This window comes from Tympanuchus pallidicinctus, unplaced genomic scaffold (genome assembly GCF_026119805.1).
Source record: "Tympanuchus pallidicinctus isolate F22 unplaced genomic scaffold, pur_lepc_1.0 scaffold11, whole genome shotgun sequence".
In the NCBI taxonomy this organism is placed as follows: domain Eukaryota; kingdom Metazoa; phylum Chordata; class Aves; order Galliformes; family Phasianidae; genus Tympanuchus; species Tympanuchus pallidicinctus.
Window position 1 is genome coordinate 10,607,073 of NW_026294627.1, and position 24,836 is coordinate 10,631,908.

At 34.9% G+C, this 24,836-nt stretch overlaps 1 protein-coding gene across 3 annotated transcripts in view; it reads left to right on the plus strand.

Annotated features, from left to right (window-relative positions):
• The window catches only part of CNTN5 (contactin 5), a 579,795-nt gene that overhangs the window by 512,017 nt on the left and 42,942 nt on the right, over positions 1-24,836 (plus strand). For all 3 annotated transcript variants that reach the window (XM_052670906.1, XM_052670908.1, XM_052670907.1), the window contains 3 exons: positions 5,825-5,952; positions 6,383-6,558; positions 19,004-19,124. In XM_052670906.1, the coding sequence (XP_052526866.1) occupies positions 5,825-5,952; positions 6,383-6,558; positions 19,004-19,124 (425 nt within the window). The remainder of the gene's footprint in view (positions 1-5,824; positions 5,953-6,382; positions 6,559-19,003; positions 19,125-24,836) is intronic.

The following is a 24,836-nucleotide window of genomic DNA, read 5'->3' on the forward strand; positions in this document are numbered from 1 at the left end:
GAAAAAAGATTACAACCACTCTCACAATCTTTCTGTGTAGAAAGGAAGAAGTATACTCTGAATTATAGTTGTTTATGCCACAATACTACTTCATATATGAGCAACTCTTAAGAAGTACTGTATTCTATTTGATTCTCTTCTCTAAATGTCACCAAGCCCGAAGGAACCTGAACTTTATCACTCAGATTTGTGAGAACCTCCCTTTCTGTTCATCCCATCATCAGTTTCCTCTGCCTCTCTTCCAGTCGACACTAAGTGAAGGCATTACTGGGTGACAAATGGAGGATTTCCAAACACCATTTTTAAGCAAACAACAGCAGTTTGTATGTGTGTGGTTTCCACTCTTCAGCTTTCCAGCAGACACTTCTCAGAAAATATCTTTCTATACACCAGAGCAAATCAATTTCCCATAAGCAAACTGTATAAAACTTCCAGATAAAACATCACATATTTATCAAGGCTTACCTTTCCAACTATACACTTTATTTTTAAAAGAAGAGTAAAGCTGATGAAAGCGCTGATCTATGTGAGCGAATGGACGAGGGGAAATGGCCTTAAGTTGCGCCAGGGTAAGTTTAGGTTGGATATCAGGAAAAACTTCTTTACAAAAAGGGTTGTTAAGCACTGGAATATACTCCGCAAGGAGGTGGTTGAGTCACCATCCATGGATGTGTTTAAAAAGTCTTTGGACTTGATTTAGCAGAAGGTTGTTAGAGTTAGGGTAGTATGGTTAGGTCATGGTTTGTCTCAGTGATCTTTAAGGTCTTTTCCAACCTGAATGATTCTATGATTCCATGATTCTAATGTTTGTTTGTTTTTTTTAAGGATGTACTAAAAAATGTTTCCAATCTTAGGTGTTGCTGCTGGAAAGTAGATTCAAGTAGATTGCAAATGTTTTTAGAGTGAAAATACTCAATTGGAAATATTGTCTGAAAACTGTAATTACCGAGCATTTTCCAGCCTTCTGCTGTCAATCTAAGTCCAATTCTGAAGCTTCAAAGAAAAAAAAAAAAACACACTCTTACGCATGCTTTTATAGTTTTCTAACAATTCTCAACCTTGTTTACTGGGTTAAGCTATAATTAACAAAGCTGATTTCATAGTAATGCTACTCACACTTGCTTTGTAACTTGCTGATATTCTAGACAAGGAAACCACAGGCACTGCAAGCTTACATTTAACATTCAGAGTATTTCAAATAAAATCATAGTGGAAAAGTACAATATACACAGATCTCAGATGCATTTTGAAATTCAGATTCAATTTCAGTTTAACTCTTTTCATTATCTATTGAATTTTTTCTAGCTTCATAGGTTTACAGTATACAGTAACACTTGTGTTGAATTGATTTCTGAGGCATTTAATGTCAAAGAACATCATCGCCTTACCTCTCACCACCACCATCAGCAACACAACCTATATCCCTTAATTCTTCAGACTGCCTCTAACATTGTATTACAGTTTAGGGTCAGTTCTTTCCCCCACCTGACTTTGCTGGCTCCAAAATCCTGCTGACATTTGAGAGCCTCTTTAGTACTCCTGCTCACATCCAGACCTCAAAAGTATGCACACACACAAACCTCTATATTTGTGCAGTAAATGATTAAGTCCTCTCACAGGTTTTGTGTCACATTCATCAGAGTATTATCATGTCCTGCCTGCGAAGGGAAAGAGGGTGATGAGAGCAAAAAGGGAAGGGATAGGCCCTATCTAGCCCCTGTTTGGAAGTGATTGATAAAATGGACACCAGCCAATTCAAAGGAGGGAACACAAGACCCCCTCCCACAACTTAACCGTTTCTTGGGCATCATTCTGGACTCTTCCAGGGACAGCTAAGACAGCAGTCAAATTAAGAAAAGGGACATCTAGCTCCTCTTCTGGCTTAATTTTCTCTTGGGAAATTGTCCAGGCTTATTCCTTATGCCAGTGAAGTTGTCTTGGGTACTTTTAGGCTATTTCTGTATATGTGAGTAGTATGGACCATTAGAGCAATTTGTTAATACTGTCTTTATTGCCTAATTCAGGATTTATCTTGAGAGTAGCTTACTTATCCCTTACTATCCCTTACTTTCTTCCACATGTGTGGCTGAAAGTTGATGCGCTCCTCAAGAATCCCTCCCAATTTCAACTGAAAAAGATTTAGTGAATGTGCTCATATACTTTTTTGTGTTATAAGACAAAGCCAGAATAAGTTGGGACTATGAGAGAATGCACTTCTGAACCACACCACTGATGAGAACAGTAGTTGGGTTTTTGTGCCTTAAGTGACATTAGATTATAGTAGGCACTTATGTTTGGAGAACTAACTCAAGATTAGAAGCTCAGATCTGGTTCCAGGTTGAGATATCTAATTGTAATCAATGCTCAGCCAGTTCCTTAATCATCTTAAATTTTTGTATTAATTCAGTTGAAACAACTGTGAATTTCAGCAGCCTAATCTTTGAATCCTTGAAAGAAGAAATTTGCATTTATTTTCTCTAGAAAATATTTTATATGTTAAGCGTTATAGCCATACAGTACTGCCAAGAGTACGCTAGATAAATTTTATTGAATTTATCTCCTGTCCATTAGCTGCCATATTCTGACAATACTTTTTACCAATATTCCTGCTGAAAATCTTAGTTGCTATTGACATTAAACGAACATAATCATTGATTCCAAGACTTCAACTTTTTTTTTTTTCTTTTTTTCTCTCTACTGTTAGGTAGAAAAAAAGCACTTTTTTACAGTAAGCTCATGTTAAATTTTCAGAGACCTCGGATGAACAATATCCATCTTCTTTAAATGGTTACAATGACTTTTGCTTAAATTTAGATAATTTCAATAATAAATAATTAAAAATAACAAAACCATGACACTATCATATTTATCTCTCATCCATCCAATCACTATATTCTCATTTATAATCATAATCTTTCCCTAGTTTTCTAATAAGTTAATAATTTAGCTTTTTTTCCTGAAGTGTTCAATTATCCTTAACCATACCCCAACTTCATTTCTACTGTCTTTGTTACTCTTTTATTTATGGTACTAAAAAGCCTTTTGCTATGAAATTTTCTTATTAAAATAAGTTGACACACTCCACAGGTGGTCTCTCCATGACAGAAGTATTGGCAGGGAAGGAGGAGAAGCCTGCATTCCTGCTGTGTGTAGATAGTGTTGTATGAATAAATAAAGCATTTCAGTTTCCATCACAACAAGCCTCTGGCCTTTTCCCAAACACACAAAAAAGATGGAAAGCAAATTAATGCTAAGCATTTTAAGGAAAGTAAATTTCTGAGTCAAATACTTCACCAGCATATATGTTTGCATTTCCTTTGACTGAGCAATTACTCTTTTTCTCGTGGATAGCAAGAGCTTTTAGCCGAATAGAAATTTAACTGATTGTACACATAAGACTCATTAGATAATTTTTCATATTCATCTTACTTTATTTTCCTCCAAGATCAGAACGAAAAACAGTTTTATATCAAGACTTATGTTGTGTATAAGATTTTATAATTTGCAAACATTATAGGAGTGTCAGTTCATTTGTTTGGTGCTGACAGTATATTGATGAAAACAATTACTGTTCTGCAAAGGCTATCATCATACTAATAACACGTCTTCAGAGTGACCACAGAGTGTTGAAAGAAGAAGTACACAAAAGCCTACTTACAGCAGGAGAAAATGAAGGAAGCTTACATCCCAGTCATTTCCCAAATCAAATTTCATTCTAGTGAAACACACATTCCTTTTTACTTCAGATGTAAAAGAAGTTACAAATGTGACGCAACAAAATTTTGGGCCTTCCTAATGGAGAAACAACAACAACAGCAACAACAAAAAAGCTCAGTGAATTCTGATTAAAAAAGAAAAAATTTTCTAATATAGTTATGCTTTGTTTAAAATTACCTTTAGACAAACAATATGATTCAAATACTGATACATATTTGTTTAGAAGAAGAAGGGCATTATACATTATGTTATACTGGGGAATTTTGTTGTTAACATGTCCTTCCCCTATCTCATTCATCTTTGAATCTATTGAGCTATTATTTTCTTCTACCTCTGTGCTGAGAGTAGTGACTGGAGTTACATCTGATATTGGAGTACATTTTTCCTTAGAATGGAATTATGTTCTTTCAATTTCTATTTCTATAAACTTAATATAATAAAACACTGTTTATCACAGTCAGACAACAGGGTGTTTTAAGGTTTGTGTTTTTTTTTTTTTTTTTTCCTAACTACAGAAAAAAAAAAGATTCACAGTCTAATATTGGCAATTTGGCTTGAATTCGTTATTGCATCACTATCAATTTAAACAGAAGTTAAATGAATTTTGCACTGTAAGTTGTCCTGCCTACAAAGGGAATTCTTTACCTTGATTGGTTGCTGAAGAGATCAAGCTTGTTAATATTAACAAGGATGAGAACACTTCTTTATTTCTGTTGAAAAAAGAATAAACTACGGCATCATACTCTATGTGATATGTGACCATTAGGCTCAAGTCAGTATTCCTAGCAGGAGTTTTTGTCACTGCTTCAACAGTCAGAAAGCCTTCTCTGGAGAGGTATATCTAAAAATCCAAGCATGGATGGAAAGAGCCACTCACCTCCATAGATACTTTCTCTAATATAGAAAGAGATCTTACCTTACTTTCAAAATAAAGGAGAAGGAAGCATTTCAACTCATGCATTTCTATGTGATGCTTGCAAGTACTTGCTGAGGATTATTTGGCTTCAGTGTCCATGATGGCTGAAGAGTTTCAACCCTCAGTTTTCATGTCCTTCAGAGGGCCTTCCCAAATCACCACCCAGTCTGGGAATGAATGTGCAGTATTTCCAAGCAGGCTTTGGCTTACACACCATGTTAGAGGTAGCATTTACCCTAACAGCTGTCCTCTGGCAGAAGAGAGGCAGTTGTTTTTATACTATTCTCCCAGGGCTGCAGCTTTATCATAAAAACAAATTTTTTAGAACAGCTGAAACATGTTTATTTTCACTTTTTTTTCATCTTCATGTTCTTTATGACTAATATAGTGTAAGCAAAGACTGAATTTGAAACTTCTAAATGTAACAGCTTAACATTTTTAATGAGTATACTTCAGCAGTATTACATAGAGATGTATTGGAACTGGAATCACACAAGATTCAAGGTGCAAAGGAAAAAAAAAAGCTAAGCTACAAAAAAAAAAAAAAAAAAGGGCCCATGTTACACTGTGTAGTAATATCATAAATCACAGTTTGACCAGATACAATTAATATTATGGGGTTTTCTTTCTTTCTTTCTTTCTTTCTTTCTTTCTTTCTTTCTTTCTTTCTTTCTTTCTTTCTTTCTTTCTTTCTTTCTTTCTTTCTTTCTTTCTTTCTTTCTTTCTTTCTTTCTTTCTTTCTTTCTTTCTTTCTTTCTTTCTTTCTTTCTTTCTTTCTTTCTTTCTTTCTTTCTTTCCAGTTCCCTTTTACATTTTACTTCTCATTCTTCTCAGATTTGACTTAGAAGATCATTTTTTTTTCTTTTTCTGAAAATGTGCTGGATATTGAAATTTGATTTGACAATAATATAGAAGTGAAACTTTAAAGACAAACAGGTTCATTAGAATTCATCACTGATAAGTGTCAGAAGACACTAACTCACTGATGCTTCCCTGTAACTTATTGATTAAAGATTGAGAAGGAGTAAAATGGGTATATTGAAGCTCTTTTGAAACAGAGAATTAAATTATCATCTTCATCATCCTTCATTATAGAAGCAGCAGTTCTCAATCCTATTTGTTAATTCTAAAAATCATCATGGAATTTGTCTTCCAGGACTGGAGTTATATTCACATATTTTTCCTTTTCAGGATAACTATTCTTCCACAAGGAAGCTTGCGAATTCTGAATGCTTCCAAGTCTGATGAAGGACGGTATTCATGCCAAGGTGTAAATGTATTTGGGTCTGCAGAAATTGTTGCATCAGTATCTGTTAAAGGTATGAAAAAAACACTTTAATGTCATTGATGATTTCCCATTGTTAATGTTTCTTTATTGCTTACAATCTCCAGCCAAGCATTCAACACTGTACAAACAGAATAAGAGACCATTTAAAACAAAGTATCAGGTTAACTTCTCTTTGATCAAGCTCTGCATGAAATTGCACAGTTCAGCTTTTAAATTTTAGCAGTGTGTCAGCAGAATTTGTGTAACTATTAAATCAACTGGATCATAAATAATTCTATAAATAAAACAGAAGAAAACAGAGAAACTAAAAATCAATACCCCTTTTAACGTGTGCTAGTTTGGCAAACTCATTTAGCCCTTACTCCTTTCTGCATGGGAATAAAGAACTCAAAGATATTTTATTGATGTCTTTCTATAACTACACTTCCAACTAAATGTTCTTAATCCTTCCATATTTCAAGAACCTACGAGAATAGAGCTGACTCCCAAGAAAATAGAGTTAACAGTTGGAGAAAGCATCGTCCTCAGTTGCAAAGCCCTTCATGATAGCACCCTAGATGTCACTTTCTACTGGACACTTAATGGGCAGCCAATTGATTTTGATAAAGAAGATGGACACTTTGAAAGCATCAAGGCAGTAAGTAACCATGCAAATTTTATGCACTGCAGAGTGATAAGAGTTTGCATGCTTTTATATGTTATATAAGATAACTTGTTTCACTAATGTTGAAAAGAAATGTAGAGAAGATGAAGATTTCAGAACACAGGGGTTAAGCCTTCATGCTAGCTGTGAGGCATCTGATGATCTTCCCAAGGGAACAGAAAGCAATTTAAATCCAACTCTTATTACATGATTCAAATGATTTTGATGTAGAAAAGATGTTTCTATAAACATTAATTTCTTTTTCGCAAATAACATGGATGTTGAAGTGTCCTTATCTCTGAATGCTTTTATTTTATTTGCAAAATATCAGATATTTTGGTATCTGAATAGTAATGAACATATATTTTATTTTCCACCCCCCTGCACAAAGTAGATATTAGTTGTCAACTGTTATTAAAATGAACAAAAATAATTTGGAAAAATGTGCACATAAATTACACATTACCCTATGATTAAAACAGTTTGATGCGATCAAATAATAGTATGATAAAGTAATGTAAACCTGTTTGTTTTAAGTTAATGTTTCAAATATAAGTACAATTAAGAAAAGATAACTTTACATTGTAAAACTTGTTAGCTGAATTCATTTCTTCTAATTGGCTTTAAATAAATCATACCATACATACATACTGTATCAAACTATATATATATATGTGTGTGTGGTTTTTTTTTCTGTTGTTAGTGATTTGTCTGTTTGTCTTTTAATTTAGCTTGACTTAATAACCCTTTTAGTGGAAAAAGATTAGCAAGGCATGCCTTAGTGTGAAAGTTCTTAGCATACTTCATCTGACAAAGTCCAATACACAATATCCAGTACTAAATATTTAAGAAGGAAAACTTTCTTTTTTTTTTTTTTTTTTAAACAAGGTTACAATGTCATCTGATTCAAGAAAATGCCCTATAAATACAATTTAACTTGAAGCTTTTTTCCTAGCATTTAAAATATAAATGTGTTATGCAGTTCCTTCAGTATATTTTAGATTTTCTATGTTGGAGGGAATTTCTAATCATTGAGAAAGACATTTCTTATACAAAAGTAAAGTTAATTTAACAAAATTAAATTTTTATATGTACTCAGGAATAAGTAGATTGTGGAAGTATTCTTCTATAATTGCATTTCTTCTAGAAACAGCCATCACATCGATAAAAGTAAAGTTTGTCCAGAGGGAGAATTTGGAGTAGGACATACTGGACCTATATCCAGACAAATATTCATGCAGCCATAATGGAATCAATACTTAATATCTAAATGATGAAGTAGGAAAAAAAAATTGTTTAATGAGTAAATATTTGCCATCTTCAGAGTTGCTATTTACTTCCACAGCCTCATTTACCTTTCTGTTAATCACATTTGTATAGTAAATTAGTCAAGAGGATAAAAATATATTTCTTTCATTAAAATCTAAGATATGACCAAGTATTAGAGGAAAGAAAAACAAAGTAAACCTCTTCAGTTTATCCTATCAATTAATCTCCTTTAATCCATCCTTCACAAATAGGCATACATATTAAAATTACCACTTTAAGAATGCAGTGAAAAGGAATCTAATGATCTCTTGAAATATAATAAAATTCAATTTTTATCCCTGATTTTCTTTGAAAAAATACTTCTTTATTGCATGTGTTGATCATGTACAATTTGCTTTTCTTTTCTATGCATCGAAGAAAAATATATCCTTTGTGTGCATGACATTCTATAATTACACATCTATTTTGTGTTGCACACACTGATTGTTCATCAGAATAAAAATGTTCCAACTTTTTTGTGTTCAGTCTATTTGTTTGAAAGCCTGACAACTGAATATTATTTGAATGTGCTTTGTTAATAACAAAACTATTCTCAGCTTCTAAACACCAGTTGCACTGTGTGCACTTTCACCATGGCAGCTCCGGGTGTTATGATAAACATTCTGATGCTTAGTGCAGTACTGTAAAAGCTATAACCTAAGTAATATTTATTTGGGTCATAGATAAATTTCCACTTGGTAAAATTGTGTGTTCCCTAGTAATCACAATTAATTGGAAGACTTATCTAATACATATCATTTTCCTTGCTTTTAAATTATGGGAGCTGCTCTGAAAGTAATGTCTCATTTTATTATGTTGGCCCATAGTATCAGAGGCAGATGGTGGTAGGGTAGTAGAGGTTGAACCTTCCCACCAATTTTCCATTACACAAGGTTACCATGTGACAGATGGCAGCAGGGGGACAGTCTGACAAATGGTGTCCGACACGGAATTGCATATGAAGCAAAGGTGTGTTACTGAATTCCTTAATGTGGAAAAAATGGCACCCATTGACATTCATTGATGGTGATGAATTTACAGAGACCAAGCAGTGATGTGAGCACGGCAAGATGGCAGATGGCATATTTCAGCAGTGGCAACAGAGCTATGTAAGACAAGCCATGTTCTGGACAACCATGCAGATATTTACTAACATGACATGCAGGCCCTTGTTCATCACTGATGGAAAATGCATAGCTAAAGATGGTGATTATGTTGAAAAATAGTATTTTGTAGCTATTTTGAGAATTTGTTCTATCAAATATTTTTGTAATTGTGTTTAGTTTCAATAACTAATTAGGAGGCATTACTTTTGGAGCAACCTACATATAAATTTATTACAAAAAAAAAAAAAAAAAATTGTTTCCATTTTCAGATTGACAATTATTTTTTATGCAAATTAAAAATTTCCTTGTTGCTATTTACTTAGCTACAAAAGATTTTATATCTATGGCAATGTAGATACTTAAGGGACTTGTCTGGCAAGAGGATAAATGTTGTACAGTTGTCAAATTGCACAAAGCCGTGCATGAAGGGAATATTAAGGGAAAGAGACTAAAATCCATTGGGGTTATTGCTGCAGTCTACACTTGAAGACAGGAAAACATGCAAAATCTTTTGCATGAATAACTCTGCAATACATTTTGTAGCAGAATTGTCATTCAAAGGGATACAAATATTCAGGGTCTCTTGGCATTACAAAAATCATATCTGATCTACCAAAAGACACTGTAACATTTCAGGATCTGTGAGGAAGTAGTCCCAGTAATTAAAAAAAAATGACATTGCATGGAAGTCTGAACTGACAAGATTTCCTCTTGGTAACACCGGTGAACACTCTGGTACAGAAAACATATGCTTTCTTGTTTCTGTTAGAGTAGCCTTGATTCTCTATTTTACTCTTTTTGTCAAGTCTAGGAATCCCATTCAAAATCCTAGTCAGAATTTTCTTTTTTAAGGTTTTCAATTAAATTAATTGACCTTAATTTTCACCAGGAGGTATCACTTTTCTAGGTAAAACATCTGATTTTGTGAGTAGATTTTCATTCAGCTATCCCCATTCCAAACTTGTGTTTGGAAGTTGATACTGTTTTTATGGCACATAAGCACAATGATTTATTGTGGTCATCCACATATTTGTAAGCAGCAGCATTTCTCTCAGAGTCCCTCACCTTGATCTGCATGAGTGTCTTTCGCTCAGTGACTGAGGAAAGTGTTTTAGTTACAATATCTTCTTGGTCTTTGGTCTTAACTGAAACAGAAACCATGGGAAGCAATAAACGTAAGCTGACAAGTTGAATTTTTCAGTGGTTGTTTATCCACACGGAAGTGAGTTAAAATCTACTGTTTCACTTAGAAAAGGCTATAGAGGTCTGGACAGAGCACTGTCTAGAACTACAGACCTAAATCCAATAGCATAGAAACTATGGGAGTGCATAACTTTGCATCTTTCCCTATGTCTTCCTTTCTCTCCTCAGTTTGCTTGTAGAACAATCACATTTCAGTTAAGATTAAAATGTCATTGTCATTTTCTAGATAGGCACCACTAAGTTCTACACTATGTAGAATCAATAAAACAGCAGGCTATTAATAAAATCTTTGCTCTTTATTTGACATTAAAAAAAGAACAGCATTAATTAAGTAGGGCCCTACTTTAACACAGACCCCAAAGGAAAACAATAGTTGGCAAAAGCGTTGCAGAAGAGACATGCTCTGTGCATAGAAGATAATTCTCTTTCAGGCTAGTACTGCTATATCCAATTCACTGCAAATAGCCATGATAGTTAGCTATTGGTTGGAAAAAATAGAATGGAGATCCAATTAATCTGATATCCAGACAATTCAGCCAGATTTTGCCTATTTGTCACACTACAGCAATTAAATACTTGAAAGATTTGAAGTAGTTTCCAAATGAAATTATACTTTGTCTTTTGAAGTATTTCCTGTAGTAATATAAATTTCTTGTGTATGAAGGAGGGGACAAACTGGAATAAGGGTTTGTCAAAAGTTTTTGTTTGTTTTGTGATTAATAGCTACAAACCAAAAGTCTGAACACAGAGAAGAATGTGGATTAAAAAAACCCTTTACCATGCACTTCTTCTGGGCTATAAAATATCCCAGTAAACAGCTTACATTTGCAGACATATCTGCATGCCACATTAGAAAAGAACAGTGAGCATTTCCCAGAATCAAATCTGTGGTTTTGGCTATGAGTAAAGAGTGAGAGAAGGTAATAAATAGCATGTGTTCTCTTTCATTTTACTTTGGAGCAGGTAGATAACTGATCATTTTGGACAATGTGAGTCTCTTAACCTCCCTGAATCCTGTTTTCTATTTAAAAATAATAATAATAATAAAAATGATTAACACTAAAAAATAACATCCAAATAATTTTTTATACTGGCTTATTCAATTGAAGTATTTTTTCCTTTCTTTATTTAAAAGAAACACATTATAAAAAAGAAAAAAAAGATCCTAGAGTATATACAAGATATTTCACAACAAGACATTCTTTATTCTTTCCCATTTACTTGCAGCTGATGGACGATTTAACTGCTTGGCCCTGTGTTAATCTGGGCTGTAACAGCACCACTTGTGCTTTGAGCATCTGATTAATACGGCATAATACTAAGACTCCTGTGCAGTGTATTTTTCACATACAGTTCTGGAATCTTGCTCTCAAGCTGCTGTTCCTGATCATCTCTGGCAGTATTTCTCCCTTGCAATTCTTATGCTGGTGCTCTTCTGTTTCTGATCTTACAGCCTTGCACCTGTAATCCCAGTTGTATTCCTATGGCAGAGTTCCCAATGGCCTGAAAATCACCTGGACTTCCTGTTGCCTTTTTTTGTTCCTCATTTTGTAAATTTTGAATAATGTTAGAGCAAAAGAAAACACAATGTGCAACAAAGTAAATAACAATCAAAAAACTACTTTAAAAATAATATCTAATATGTCTTCAGAAGTTTAACAATCCCTCAATGTGCAGCATATGTCCTTAATTAGCATATTCTAATCAATGCTAATCAATAAAAGAGATTGGACAAGTCTCAAAGAAAAGGACAGTGCACAAAGAAAAAAAGGCAGTAAAAACTGATACAATTCTCAACTTCCTCGTTGTCATCTTCTGCACTGGAGAGAGTCCTGAGAGGAGAACTCACTCTGGCTGGCCAACAGGAAGAGTATTCCCTTTTCCTTCCCCTCTTCCTTCTCCCAAGTATGGCTGTCACAATCTCCTTTGTGTTTAATGCTAATTAACCCATCACATCTGCTCTTCATGCTTCCTTTTCATGTGTCTTCTTAAGTGCCACAATTCTTACCACTGGGTTCTACTTTCATTTCTGGCATCTGTTGCCATCACCATTCATATGTTCAAATCATGTCTTTATGATTTATTTTTCCTCTTTATCTACATCTTCAAATAGAGCACAGGTATCATATCAATCATTCAGTCTTGTTTGATCTAAGCTTTTTCCTAAATCACCTTCTTTTCAGTTTTCAATAAAAACTTGATCTATGATTTTTTTCACAGATCTACTCTAGTACCCGAGACCTTGATTCCCAATATTCATTTACTTCCATCTTTTATTCTACCTTCTCTCAATACAATGAATTAGATTAATTTGCAGCAAATCGGGCTGCACTTTCATGTCCACTCTGTTCACTCCAACACCTACATCTGTTCCTATCCTGTACTTCGCTGGCAAAAAACAAGTTTTTCATTATTCCTGTTATCACAAATCAAAGTACTCAGAAATATACTGCTTCTGGAAGGGCCCATATCCCCACTGGAAGATTCTCTTACATTCTATAGATTTGAAACTTTGAGAACCGTCTCTTTTACAATTTCTTATAGTCAGGGACAAAGTAAAATATGTGTAACCTAGTGGTTCTCAACTAAATGGTACCAGCCTGAATGCTATTATACTGCTGTTCTTATTATATTATATGCCACTAATCACAAGAAACAGTAACAATAAGGAAATATTTGATTAAAAAAAATTTATATGCTTAAAAGATGAAAGGCAGTATGTAACTTTCCACGATCCCTACACCAACACAGAGACTTGTTTTAAAGAAAAAACATTAAATATTTGCAATTTGTAAACAGCACGAGCAAAGAACAGACAAGTGGTTGATGTCTTAAAGCTAAGAATTTGCATGAAATGGCATTTACATCATCCTAAATGTATTTTGAACAGAGGTAGGCTGGAAGCCAACAATCCATCATACTCTACATATAAATTGTCGGCATCATTTAAAAGAGCTTTATTGTATTGTTATTTTTCATTTACTGTTGATGTTACAAAGCTAAAATTGCCATGAGCTTATTTCGTGAGATCATTATTTTACTTCAGATAAATTCACCAAAAATAAACTCCACTGCTAATCAAATATATCAAACAAACAAGATTCAGCTGTGAAATCATTTTTCAATTCAGCCTGACTGGCTTTATTTCATTAATAAAGACTATTCTGCTAAATCCAATAATGTCTGAGTCAGGAATTCACCTGTGTTCTAGCTATTAAAAAAACCCATATATTCTGAATAATTACTTAAGCTGAAGAAGGTCACATTAACGGCTGTCATCTTTCTTATTTAGGATCAAATCACTGTCCCATTTAATTACAGAGTATTGTTCTACTCTTTTCAGTTCATACAGAAAGGTGACTTCATAACATCTTTTCAAGCTTTTTGTACCATGTATCAACCATTCTCTTCTATATAGAAACTCCCTTTGCAGGAAAACATCTTCACACCTAACTCTCAAGTGAGGAAGATGAGAGCTAGACACAGCAAACCCCTGCAGTTGCAATAAGGAACTGAGTCAAACACCAGTTAGGCTTTTATCATAAAAGTTTTCCTGCAATGGCAGTCAAGCTCTGTCCACTCCTTTCCCTTTTGTTTTAACCTTTTGTAGTGCCATGATCTGTTTCAACATCCTCACTAACCTTTTATGTACATTACTCTAAGCAGGAGATGGTTTTCATCACATAGTGGCCAGATGGAGTTCCCATTCCCAATCCATCATAGAAGTAATGCGCAGATTTGCTAGACCCCAAGCCCCTGCAGTGTAAAATCATCTCTATTGATTATCCATGATTTTAATCTGCCTTTTCTTTTTGTCCCTCTTGACAAGACAAAACAGAGCTATACTCATAGAACTGCAGCTGGAGTGTGAAAAAGTAGTACTATGACCAATGTGGAAAATGACAGGTATTAGAAATAGATGATGTGACTGCAGGTGAAATGAATAGCACTATGATGAGAGAATGATTTCTAAGTTTCATGCATGTTTTGCAGATATGATTCTGCAGTTTCAACAGATGTGATGAGCTGTGCAATAATCAAACCAATGTTTAATTCCTCCCCGGAAGTGACAAGGAGGAAGTAAAGAACAGACTTAATGGACTCTAAGAAAGGACTCTGCATTATGACTGTGATCTCCTTTTCAAGTATAGGCAGCTTATACTCTTGTGCAAAGCTTTTAAAAGAAAAGATAGGATACTGAATGAACTACCTTGATTTGGAGATAAAAACTCAGAAAATGAATGTCTGGATTAACATGGAGGTTTCCTAGCAACTGGCTCAAGGTAATGAACTCAGTCACACAGGAAGAATAAGCAGAATTCTCTGCTCTTTAAGAACCGTCTGTTGAAGTTGCTTCACAGCAAAGCAATTCACATCTTCTTAGGATTTATGAAACAGCCAGGAAAAATCCTCATACAACTTCTTCTCAGTAAGGAGGTAGGATGGATAAAAAGTATTAACTCTGCATTACTTTCTGGTTTTGTGTCTTCTCTGCAAATCACTAGCATTAAGGAAATGGATGCAAAAAAACAAATCCAACAGGATGATGCTCACTGAGCAAAATATGAATATTACATGCTCTTTGAACCTTTTCGAGTTTGGGGAAGTACCTTTATGTTAAAAGTAAACATATATATAAGTGGGATTAGCTCTTGTGAAAAATTAGTTCAAGAAGCACCTTACTGGTAATTCTATGTAGATACACTGAAGACATAATTGTGACCTCAGATAACGTATTACATACAACACTGGAGCAGCAAGAGGAATAGATTCTTCGTATGCTTACAATGCTCACAGCACTGATCACTGGAGCCATGCAGAACCTGATTAATGAGATATTCTGGAGTATAATATAAATGGCACAATGATTTGTTGTCCTAGAAAGAACCATTAGACATGACAGATAGCATTAGTAGCTGTGTTATTATTTTTCAGCCTTTTAATGAACACAGGGAAAATGTTCAGCTTTACAGTAAGTTCATAGCTGATGTTGGCCTTGAAGGTTAATTTTACCTCTCTTTATTGTCATTAGAAGTTGACTGATAAATCTGCCTTCTCTTAGTTAAATACAGGGTATTTTCCACACAAAAGACACTTACATTGAATAAATATAAGTATTTATATACTTGGCTAAATGTGTTATAAATGTTATTCTGAACAGTGAACACACTTTCTAAGAGCAAGGTCTTACACCTGGATTGCAGCAACCCCCACTAACAATACAAGCTGCGGGATGGAAGGATAGATCACAGCCCTGCTGAAAAAGACCTGGGGGTACTGGTGGGTGGCAAGCTGCACAGGAGCCAGAAATGTGCCCTTGCAGCCCAGAAAGCCAACCATATCCTGGGCTGCATCGGAAGAAGATGGTCAGCAGGGAGAGGGAATTGATCCTACCTCTCTACTCTGTGCTGTTGACGCTATTGCAAAATGTGCTCTGTTTAAGAACATCAAAATAATGGAGTAACATGCAGCTTTTTGAAATGTACACTTAATAAAGTGGAAATATAAATGTAGACAAAATTAGACATGCTAATTTTGGCTTTCAGTAATATTAGAATCGCATAGTCACTGATACCTCAGGCTGTTCTGAGTCATTTAGCCAAGATGTGAGCTCTTTCCATTCTACTTGCAATCTTCTCACTTGTTCTGTGTCTTGCCTGAAGGGGAAAGAGTGCTTTTGTTGAAATGTCATTTTCACTGAAAGAAGACAAAAAAAAAAAAAAAAAAAGAGAAACTTTCTGACCTTGGACATTTTTCTTAATGGAGTATCTGCTACATTCTTTCTTAGTAGATGCTTTAAAAATGAATTGTAAATTTTAAACAAGCATCTGCAGTAACATGTTATGGAGATTGGCTCAAGATAGCCAGCACATCAGTTTGACCATAAGAATTTACTGAAGCCTTGAACCTCTTATCACAAAAGTAGCCTTATTCCAAGGTTTACACTAATAAAAAGCAAACACGAGAACAGAAAAAAGAAAGGTAGGGGACTGGTGGGGTTGGGGCATAAACCTTGAATCGCTGATATTGTAGTGTCTTTTCTTTGAAATTCTCGTCGTTTTTAGATCAATTTAAAACTCCAGTGCATTCTTACATGCATTGAGTGTTTGGCCTCAGCCTCTCCTTTCCTGACTTTGTTCCAGGACAGCAGAAGTTCAGAGACAAGGCTAACTTCCAGCATAGATAAATGTCATGACAATCCAGACACCACTATGTAGACAGTAGTTTAAAGAATGAATTGACTAAGGGGGAATCTCTGTATTAATCACCACAAGATAACGAAGATTCTATTATGGCTTATTACTACATCTTCTAATACCTTCCTAGTACCTTTCCCTTCATTCCCAACAATGAGGACTGCTTTAGGGTCAATATGGAATAGTCCTCACTTTCTAGTGGATGAGTATGAGCATAGAAACAGCACTTGCATCACTTAATGAAGCTTTTGCTTATTCTTTCTATATGCTATGTAACTTTGTACAAAAGTAGGATGAAATCTAGGAATACAGCAGCATTTTATCCACAACTTAGACTTTACCAAACTCCTACTTGTCACGGAATTGACCAGATCAATCTATGTCCGTGACAGGGGCGACAGGCCTCTGCCCCGCCCCCCCCCCCCCACCCCAGTCCCACAAAAATGGGAAGGAAGGAAGAGAGGAAAAAGCAGCGGCAATAATCTATGGAGGAAAACTTATTTTACTATAATATTGGAATACAAGATAACACAATATATACAATTTAGTTGAAATTGAGATTAATAAATCAGACAAAATAAGAGAGAGAGAGTTCCCGGGACCGAGTCAAACCTGGAAAGCTTGGAACGGCCAGGAAAGCACCTCCAGCACCCACTGCCAGGCAGCAAGAGAGCGCCCCCCCCCCCACCCGGCAGGGCCAGATCCCGTGACTGCTGTAATGTACAGGGATAGGTAGCTGGGATTGGGGCAGTGACACTTTAATGCCCCGTACACTACATGATGTTTTGATGTGGAATACTGAAACCATAAAAAAACAAAAACAAAAACATAGAACCATGACACTACTATATAAAATTCTGAAATTTTTATCTTATATAATGGTGTAAAGGCCCCCAAATTAGTAAAGACATTTGGTGCTATTGAACAGCAAATAATTTTTTCTTTTTTAAAAGGCCTGATCAGCTCCTAGTTATCTTAACAGATTCTAATATATCATTATCCATAATAATAAAGCTAGTGTCTAAACTTATATACATCTGTATTAAACATATCGCAAGTAATTTCTTTCCACTCATACACCCTAAACAACCCCAGTTGCATATCCTGTTATGCTGCATTAAATCCAAGTGTTTCATGGGTACCTTTTACTGTATTGCTCTCCACTTAAAGCAGTGATTCTTGCCATGTCTGCTGGTCTGTCCAGCTACACCAGTACACAGATATTAAATGTATATATATATTTTTTTTGTTTTTTCAAATAATACTATGATGTATATAGTCATGAGCCCCCAGGAAGATAGGATGGCAGCCAGGATTGCTCAGCTTCTGAGCAATTAAACTAGACAGCCTTGACTTTCCACCTCTCTTTTCCCTCTTTACATGTGAACATGCTTTGGTAGAGATTTTGCCTTGGTTATGAAAATTAAGAGAAGACTAATTAGCCTAGAAGTGGCCAGGTTGTTCGACTAGATGAACTTTAAAGGTCCCTTCCTAATGCTCATATAAAAGCAGTTCATGCAATAGCTTACAATATTAATTGTTGGATTTAATAAAGATATACTTTGTTTTAGTATAGATTATTATAGATTATAATTGAGAAGGAAACTGTAATTCCCATACCATATGCTTAGGCTGGCCTTCATTCACTCTTATCTGATCAGTATAATATAACAATATATATACAATAATATAACAGTATCTGTGGATACTGTTTAATGTGTACTAAATCTAGCTGAATGATTTCCTTCTATATATGTATGATGTAAATATGATATCAAATATGATATATGATGTCAAATGATATGAAATAAGATAAAACTGACTCTAGTTAGTTTCAGATAAAACTGTGTATGTGTAAAATCCGATATGATCATTTCACTTTATTAAATAGTATAGATATTTCTAAAAAAAAGCCATCCATTCTCAAAATAAATGGCTGTTCCATCTTCCAAGTTTCTGCTCATAACTCTGGGAGGCTGTAGTTACCATTGCCTTGAATACTGAAAAACAAAAATCTGAACTAGCTTTCTATTGCACACATATCCAGGGTTTGCATGTTTCAGATTTCAATATGTGTAGGTTCTGGCAGGGAAAATGAGAATCTGTTTATATTTTCTTGATCTTATTTAGTATTAACTTCTCCTTTGTCAATAAGAATCTATTAACATAATCTTTTAAATGATCTTAATTTCATTTGAGGTACATATTCCAAATATGATTGCATTGTAGAAAAGAGGAAGAGGAAGGAAGACTCGTTTTCATTTCTAAGAGCACATTTGCAATGCCAAGGATTAGATCAAATATTTCTGTTTTGCTCTTTAATTAATTTCTTTGTGTTAGCTTGGATTCATTTTCTTTGAGAATGCAAATATCCATGGAGTGCTTTAAGCAAAATCAAAGTTATTAAAAACCACAAATCCTCTTCTTTAGTCCTTATTACTAATTGTATAAATGCAGTGTGCTGATTATCTGCTGATAATCCTCAAAAGGGGATATTAGGGGACATAAATGTTGTAAGATGGAAGCCACAGATGTGAATTTCTCACACTGCACAAAACACTCTGTGGGCTACCTTGAAAACACGGATTTACTAAATTTTAAATGGGTTTTTCATGCCTGTTTCAGCAAGCGTCCTCGGCAGACCTGATGATCAGGAACATCCTGCTGATGCATGCTGGGCGATACGGCTGCAGGGTCCAGACTGCAGCAGACACTGTGTCAGATGAGACCGAGCTGCTTGTTAGGGGTGAGTGGCCTCAAAGCACCCTCTCATGTAAATGGGAATGTAAATGAAATCTTAACAAATTGCACAAATGTAGGTCTGTATGTAGGTAGGTATGATGCGTTGTGTGCTTTTTCTGCAATTCTCTGCCTTTCACCTTGAAGTCAAGGCATCCTCCCGGGTTTAATGGTTTAGAAATATTTACCCTTCAAGAAAAGAGACCATAAATCATTTTGTAAAATGAAAGGTACAAACAGTGAAGCAGAAGCCCCTTAATAAGACAGAGATCTTTTTTTTTTCTCACTTGGAACTGTGTTCACCAAATTTTGACAGCATCTTTAGGCCCAGTTTTGCAATTGGTTGAGTTACTCTATATCCCATTTCATGCAGTAACATGTGGTCAGTGCTCTGCAGGACCTAAAACCAAAAATAGGACACTATTAGACTCCAGTAAAGCCAAGCTTTAATGCCATATGTACAACCCCTTATGCAGAGTATGTCTGTGTTATGAACTCCGTGTATGTGTGTGTGTATACTCAAGTTCACTTTCCAGCAATACATCTGGAGAGTGCTGCAGTGCCTAAATTCACAGATCTCTGCAGGATAGCAGAGCAGGACAGTCTCACTGTGGATTACTTGGCTTTTGAAAGAATAAATTGAGAGATATATTTTATTATCATTGATAAAAAAATGAACTTCAGTTAAAATATAAATCAAAATTATATAGAGATTATAATCTTTCAAAAATATTTATTCTATCACATTTCATCACTTCTTTAGATTTGATGTTTTTATATCCATCACTTTTAGGATGAATATACACTTGAAATGATAAAGAATGTTTCTGGTTGAGTGCAGAGCTCTTCACATTTTGATGAGAGTAGCTGCTAAATATTTCCATAAAGTCATTTTGAGGACCATCAACTTTCTATGAGCTATGGCAGTAGTGGGATGGTGGCATTCAGTTTCCTCAGCATAAGCACAAAATGCCATTTTAGCTGCCTTATGAAATCTGAATCGACCTTGTGGGTTATGCAAGTCTTATGTTACTTTTACCTCCCTCAGACAAGAGCTGGAGGCTCTATGGGTAGGCAAGGCAATGCCAATTCTAATGCTTTGGAATTTATTAAGTGATAAAAGTCTCTTATCTTACTACTATCTAGAACATTTCAGACCAGCTACTAAATTGTATATAAATGGGTTTCTTGAATTTGAAATAGAAAATAAATATTTATCTCAGGAAGAGGTTTGAGATAAATGTAAAAAAGTGTATTATAAGAAGTATCAGAATGTATGTATTCAATGCCACATTGCCATGCCACCTTGCTCATGAAATTAAAACTATGACAGCTGTATAATAGAATTTAAATTGAAATATACTTTGTTTAAAATGTTGGTTCCTTATTTTTATGATTTAATAATTATAGACTGCACTAAGAAAAGTTTAACTCTGACATAAACTGCTTTACATTATGTGAATGCTTTTGTCTTGATGTAATTTTCCATGAAAATACATAATATAGGGTTTGCTGAAGTAGTTAATCTTAAGACATCTATGCATAATAAATAAAATAAATTCCTACAGTGACGGTATTTCTTTCACAAAAAAAAAAAAAATGCAGGATGACTTTGTTTTTTATTGCAGCAAATGACTGAAGCCATTACTATTCAAGCCCAGGCTGGATGTGTCTCTGGGCAATCTGGTTTAGTGGTTGGCAACCCTGCACATAGCAGGAGGTTTGAAATTAGATAATCTTTGATGTCCTTTTACAACCCAGGCCGTTCTATGATTCTATGATTCTATGATTAAAGTACATTGTAGAGTCACTAATGATTACTCTTCATGAACATCAATGTTGCAAAAATCCAAAATATTTAGAATGTAATCTATCTTTCCTTACACTGTTAGAAGAACTTGATTTTGATTTCTATATCGCTAATACTTTTTTATTCACTCATCTCTTTAATGAAAGCGCTCAGTCGCCTACAATTTGACACTCTTTGGTGATCCCAGATTGCAACTTATTTCAAACACCTTGAAGTATAGCTTTTGGAGATACTAGGCTTTGCTTAGGGAAACAGATCAGCAATAGATCTTTGAATAGCATGTCAGCATACTGAATAATACCACCTCACAAAAGAAAATGCCATCTATGAAAAAAAAAAAAGACAACCACAGCCACCACACAATAAAGTGAGATACAAACACAAAGCCATATTATTATTTATTTCCAGTAAAATAATTTTCAGTAATATAATTTCATTCTATTCATATTGAAAACAATTTCCTGGTTTAAACTTCACAACCTATGTCATAAGGAAGATACCAGAAACATTGTTGTAAACTGTGAGAAGCGCCAACAGAAGCCAAATTCCAGCACATCCATGAAAATGAGAACTGATACCAGTGACAGTAAACCAGGATACATATCCTTAATAAATATACATATATATTTTGTAAACTCACCTTACTTGTGAGTTATTCTATTGGAAGGTGCCTTGAATATAGCCCAGGGAACTAAACATGAAACTACTTTTACCACTGCACAGAAATTTTTCCTTGCCCTGCACTGTAAAGTAGAATTTAAATTCCAGAACAGAAGTAAATGTTATCACGTTTTTTGTTGCTGTTTTTGTTTTTGTTTTTTTTCAGTTTAGTTACTAACATGGAGGTAATGGTGCAAAGTCTCTGAATTTACTATGTATGTGTGTGAGATGTAAAAAAAAAAAAAAAAAAAAAAAAGACAGTTGCAAGTTTCTATTCTTCAGTTTTTTATTCCTGGTTATAGACTTTTTAAAAATATTTTCAAATCATTTTCAAAAACACTACCTTACATTTCTTAATTTTAGGGAAGCTGCAATTAAATGTCAATTTTTTTTTTTTTATGGTTTTTTTTTCTAGTTAATCTCTTTTGGGAATACTTCAAATTTAGATATAAAATGATGTGTTAGACCATGTTTGGGCAAAACAAAGATTCAAATCCCTTGAGCTACTTACCTCTCAAAGGACAATCCAGATACATTCCTAAGTGCTTTGAAAATCTGACTGAATTCTACATGCTAAAGTAAAAAATAACTTTTTAGTGATTTCTAGTCACTTTTTTTGTTCTCTAAATGTTGTTTTCTGAGCTCAAGTTATCTATTTTTCCCTTTTTGTTTCATTTTTCCAGAATGAAACAAAGAATGCAGGTGTCATTAAGAAGAGATGTTTTGTTGACAGCTGGACCTGTCAGGAAGTACATTAGCTTTCCAGCTTAAGTGTCTTGCATTTTAATCTTGATATGGGTTATGAATGACAAGTATTTCATGCCAGTCTCCTGCTAGTGAACAATGACCTTCAGAAGACTGCTATCCTGACATACTTGGCACGATCTGTTTATGTTCAAATAGATTCCATAACTTGGAAAAATATTTCCTTATTCAATATAAGGTTCTGTGAAATTATCTGCTATGCATAATCATAAATTGCTTAAATTATTATTGACATGAATAAATAAGTCAGTCATTCACTTAAAGCATATTAACTTCATTTTTGTTTTATGATTTATAGAAAGATATGTTTCACTGACTCTGGCACCTAAGCCCAAGAAGGTTGGGTAGCAAGTTCAAATTTAATGCTCAAACACCTTTGAGGCATTTTAAAGGTCAAAAAGCACTCACTTATTCACCAGGTGCCTGAGTTTTAAATATTTAGGATTCTGTGCGCATACAGAAGCTCCTCAGCTGCACAGTGTCATCCATCTGATACCTACCATACTTTCTAGATGCACACTTTAACTCTGTGGAAGTCCTCATTGTGGTCTTTAACTCTCTGAATATGAGCAGGATGACAAGTAGGATTCAGCTCAAAGCCCAAGAGAGCTGTGGGCCATTGATTCAATTCAGAAGATGTGATACTCATCATTTACCATCAAGTTCAGCAACTGCAATGCTCACCTACAGGGAGAAATATTGCTGGATTTGCTCAGATCCTGACTCAGAAACACACTTGCTTCTTCTCAAGAGGATGTTATATCTGCAGGCAGTGGTTTAAATGGTATCAAGAAATGCCATACCTTTTGTGAGGCAAAGTAGCAAGAAAAACAGAAGCCAGGAGAGGAACAAATGAAAACCTGAATCTTTTGAGTGGGATTTAGGATCCCTTCCAGTAGCAAAAACATTTGATTCTTTCATTGAGCTGGACAGTGCCCAAAAAAGGAACTCAACCATTGTCAACAGATTAAGCCAATACACTGAATTTGGAAAGCTAAATAAAATACATACATTTCTTCAGCAGAAGAATAAGAGCAAAAAGATTCATATGCCACTGCAAGATTTTCTGGAAGGCAATCATCAGAGCCTGTAGCAGCAGCAGGAGGTGTATGGTGTCAACTGATATAATTCAAGAGCATCCAGAAGAGAAAGCATCTTTTCCCATAGGGTGGTAACTAACTATTCTGGAGCTAGGCATGCACAGATGTGCTACTTCAGAGGAATTTTGTAAGAGGCGGTGTGTATGTCTGATGGGAAAAGAAGCAGCTTTACTGGAGTAAATTAATGTAACAACAGTCATATCACTGGACTTACACTGCTGACACAAGTCTTCACTTGATTCCACTTCATTTATGCCTAGCGATTTGGTTGCTTGAGATGTTCTTCGTGCAAACAAAGCTGTTTACAGAAGAATCTACATAATTCCTATAAAATAAAATATATATATATATTTTCCACAGCACTTGAAGTCATCAGCTGTTTAAGAAGCAGAAGTTATTAATGTTTTTCTGAATGTCAGTCTCATTCTTGACTTCAGTCCATAGTTCTCCCATGTTACATACCATTCTAACTTTTATTTATCCACTCATATCCTCAATTTTTGGTGAATATTGGCTAGCAAAGAAGCACAGTATCAAAATGTTTCTGGTTGGCTGGATTTCCACCTATCATTGGCACCCTAGTGCTTGAACTGTCTCTGCACTGATTTTTCACAAAACTGAAACAGAACGCTCTAATACAGGATAAGTACGTATGTTATGTTCAGACACTAGTAATATTCTTTTCTCCTTATTCTGCAAGTTTGGCTTTGCTTAGAGGATCCTTGGCTTGGAGGATTAGCTTAGAAAAGCAACTGCACAGTTCAGTTGTATAGTTCAGCTGTATAGTGGGAGTCGAGGATGTCACACAGCAGTCTGCAACTTTTACAAAGGTCAGTCTGAGGTTTTTGTAGTCTTTTAAAAGCATAGATCCCACTGAAGCATGAGGCACTCCTGCTGCAGCAGCAGCTTCAGAGAACACCAGGGAGTTTCCTGCACAGAAGAGGTTCATTGCATGGCACTGTAGTCTGATGTGAATCAGACTGTTCAGACTGTTCATAGTGAGTGATGTGGGTTATTTTATACACTTATCCTTTTCTTGTCTTATTTTTAAGGCTCGTCATGATAGACTTAGGAATATAAGAATGTGAACTAAAGGTTTTTTTTAACATCTGTGAAAGCTTCAGTGCCTAATCAAAAGTACCAAGTCTCCAATAATTTAATATATATTTAATGGGAATACATATATATATGTTACTGATTCGATAACTTTGTCAAATAAATTCTGTCTCTTAAGACATATTCGTAAATTATTCTTGCAAAACTCCTTTGCAATATGTTACACCCAAGCTATTTAGCATTAACCACAAATTACTGAGCCAGATGTTGCATGCTATATTACAAACTGCTTTAAAATGCTCTATGGACCAGTCATCTCCCCTCCAGA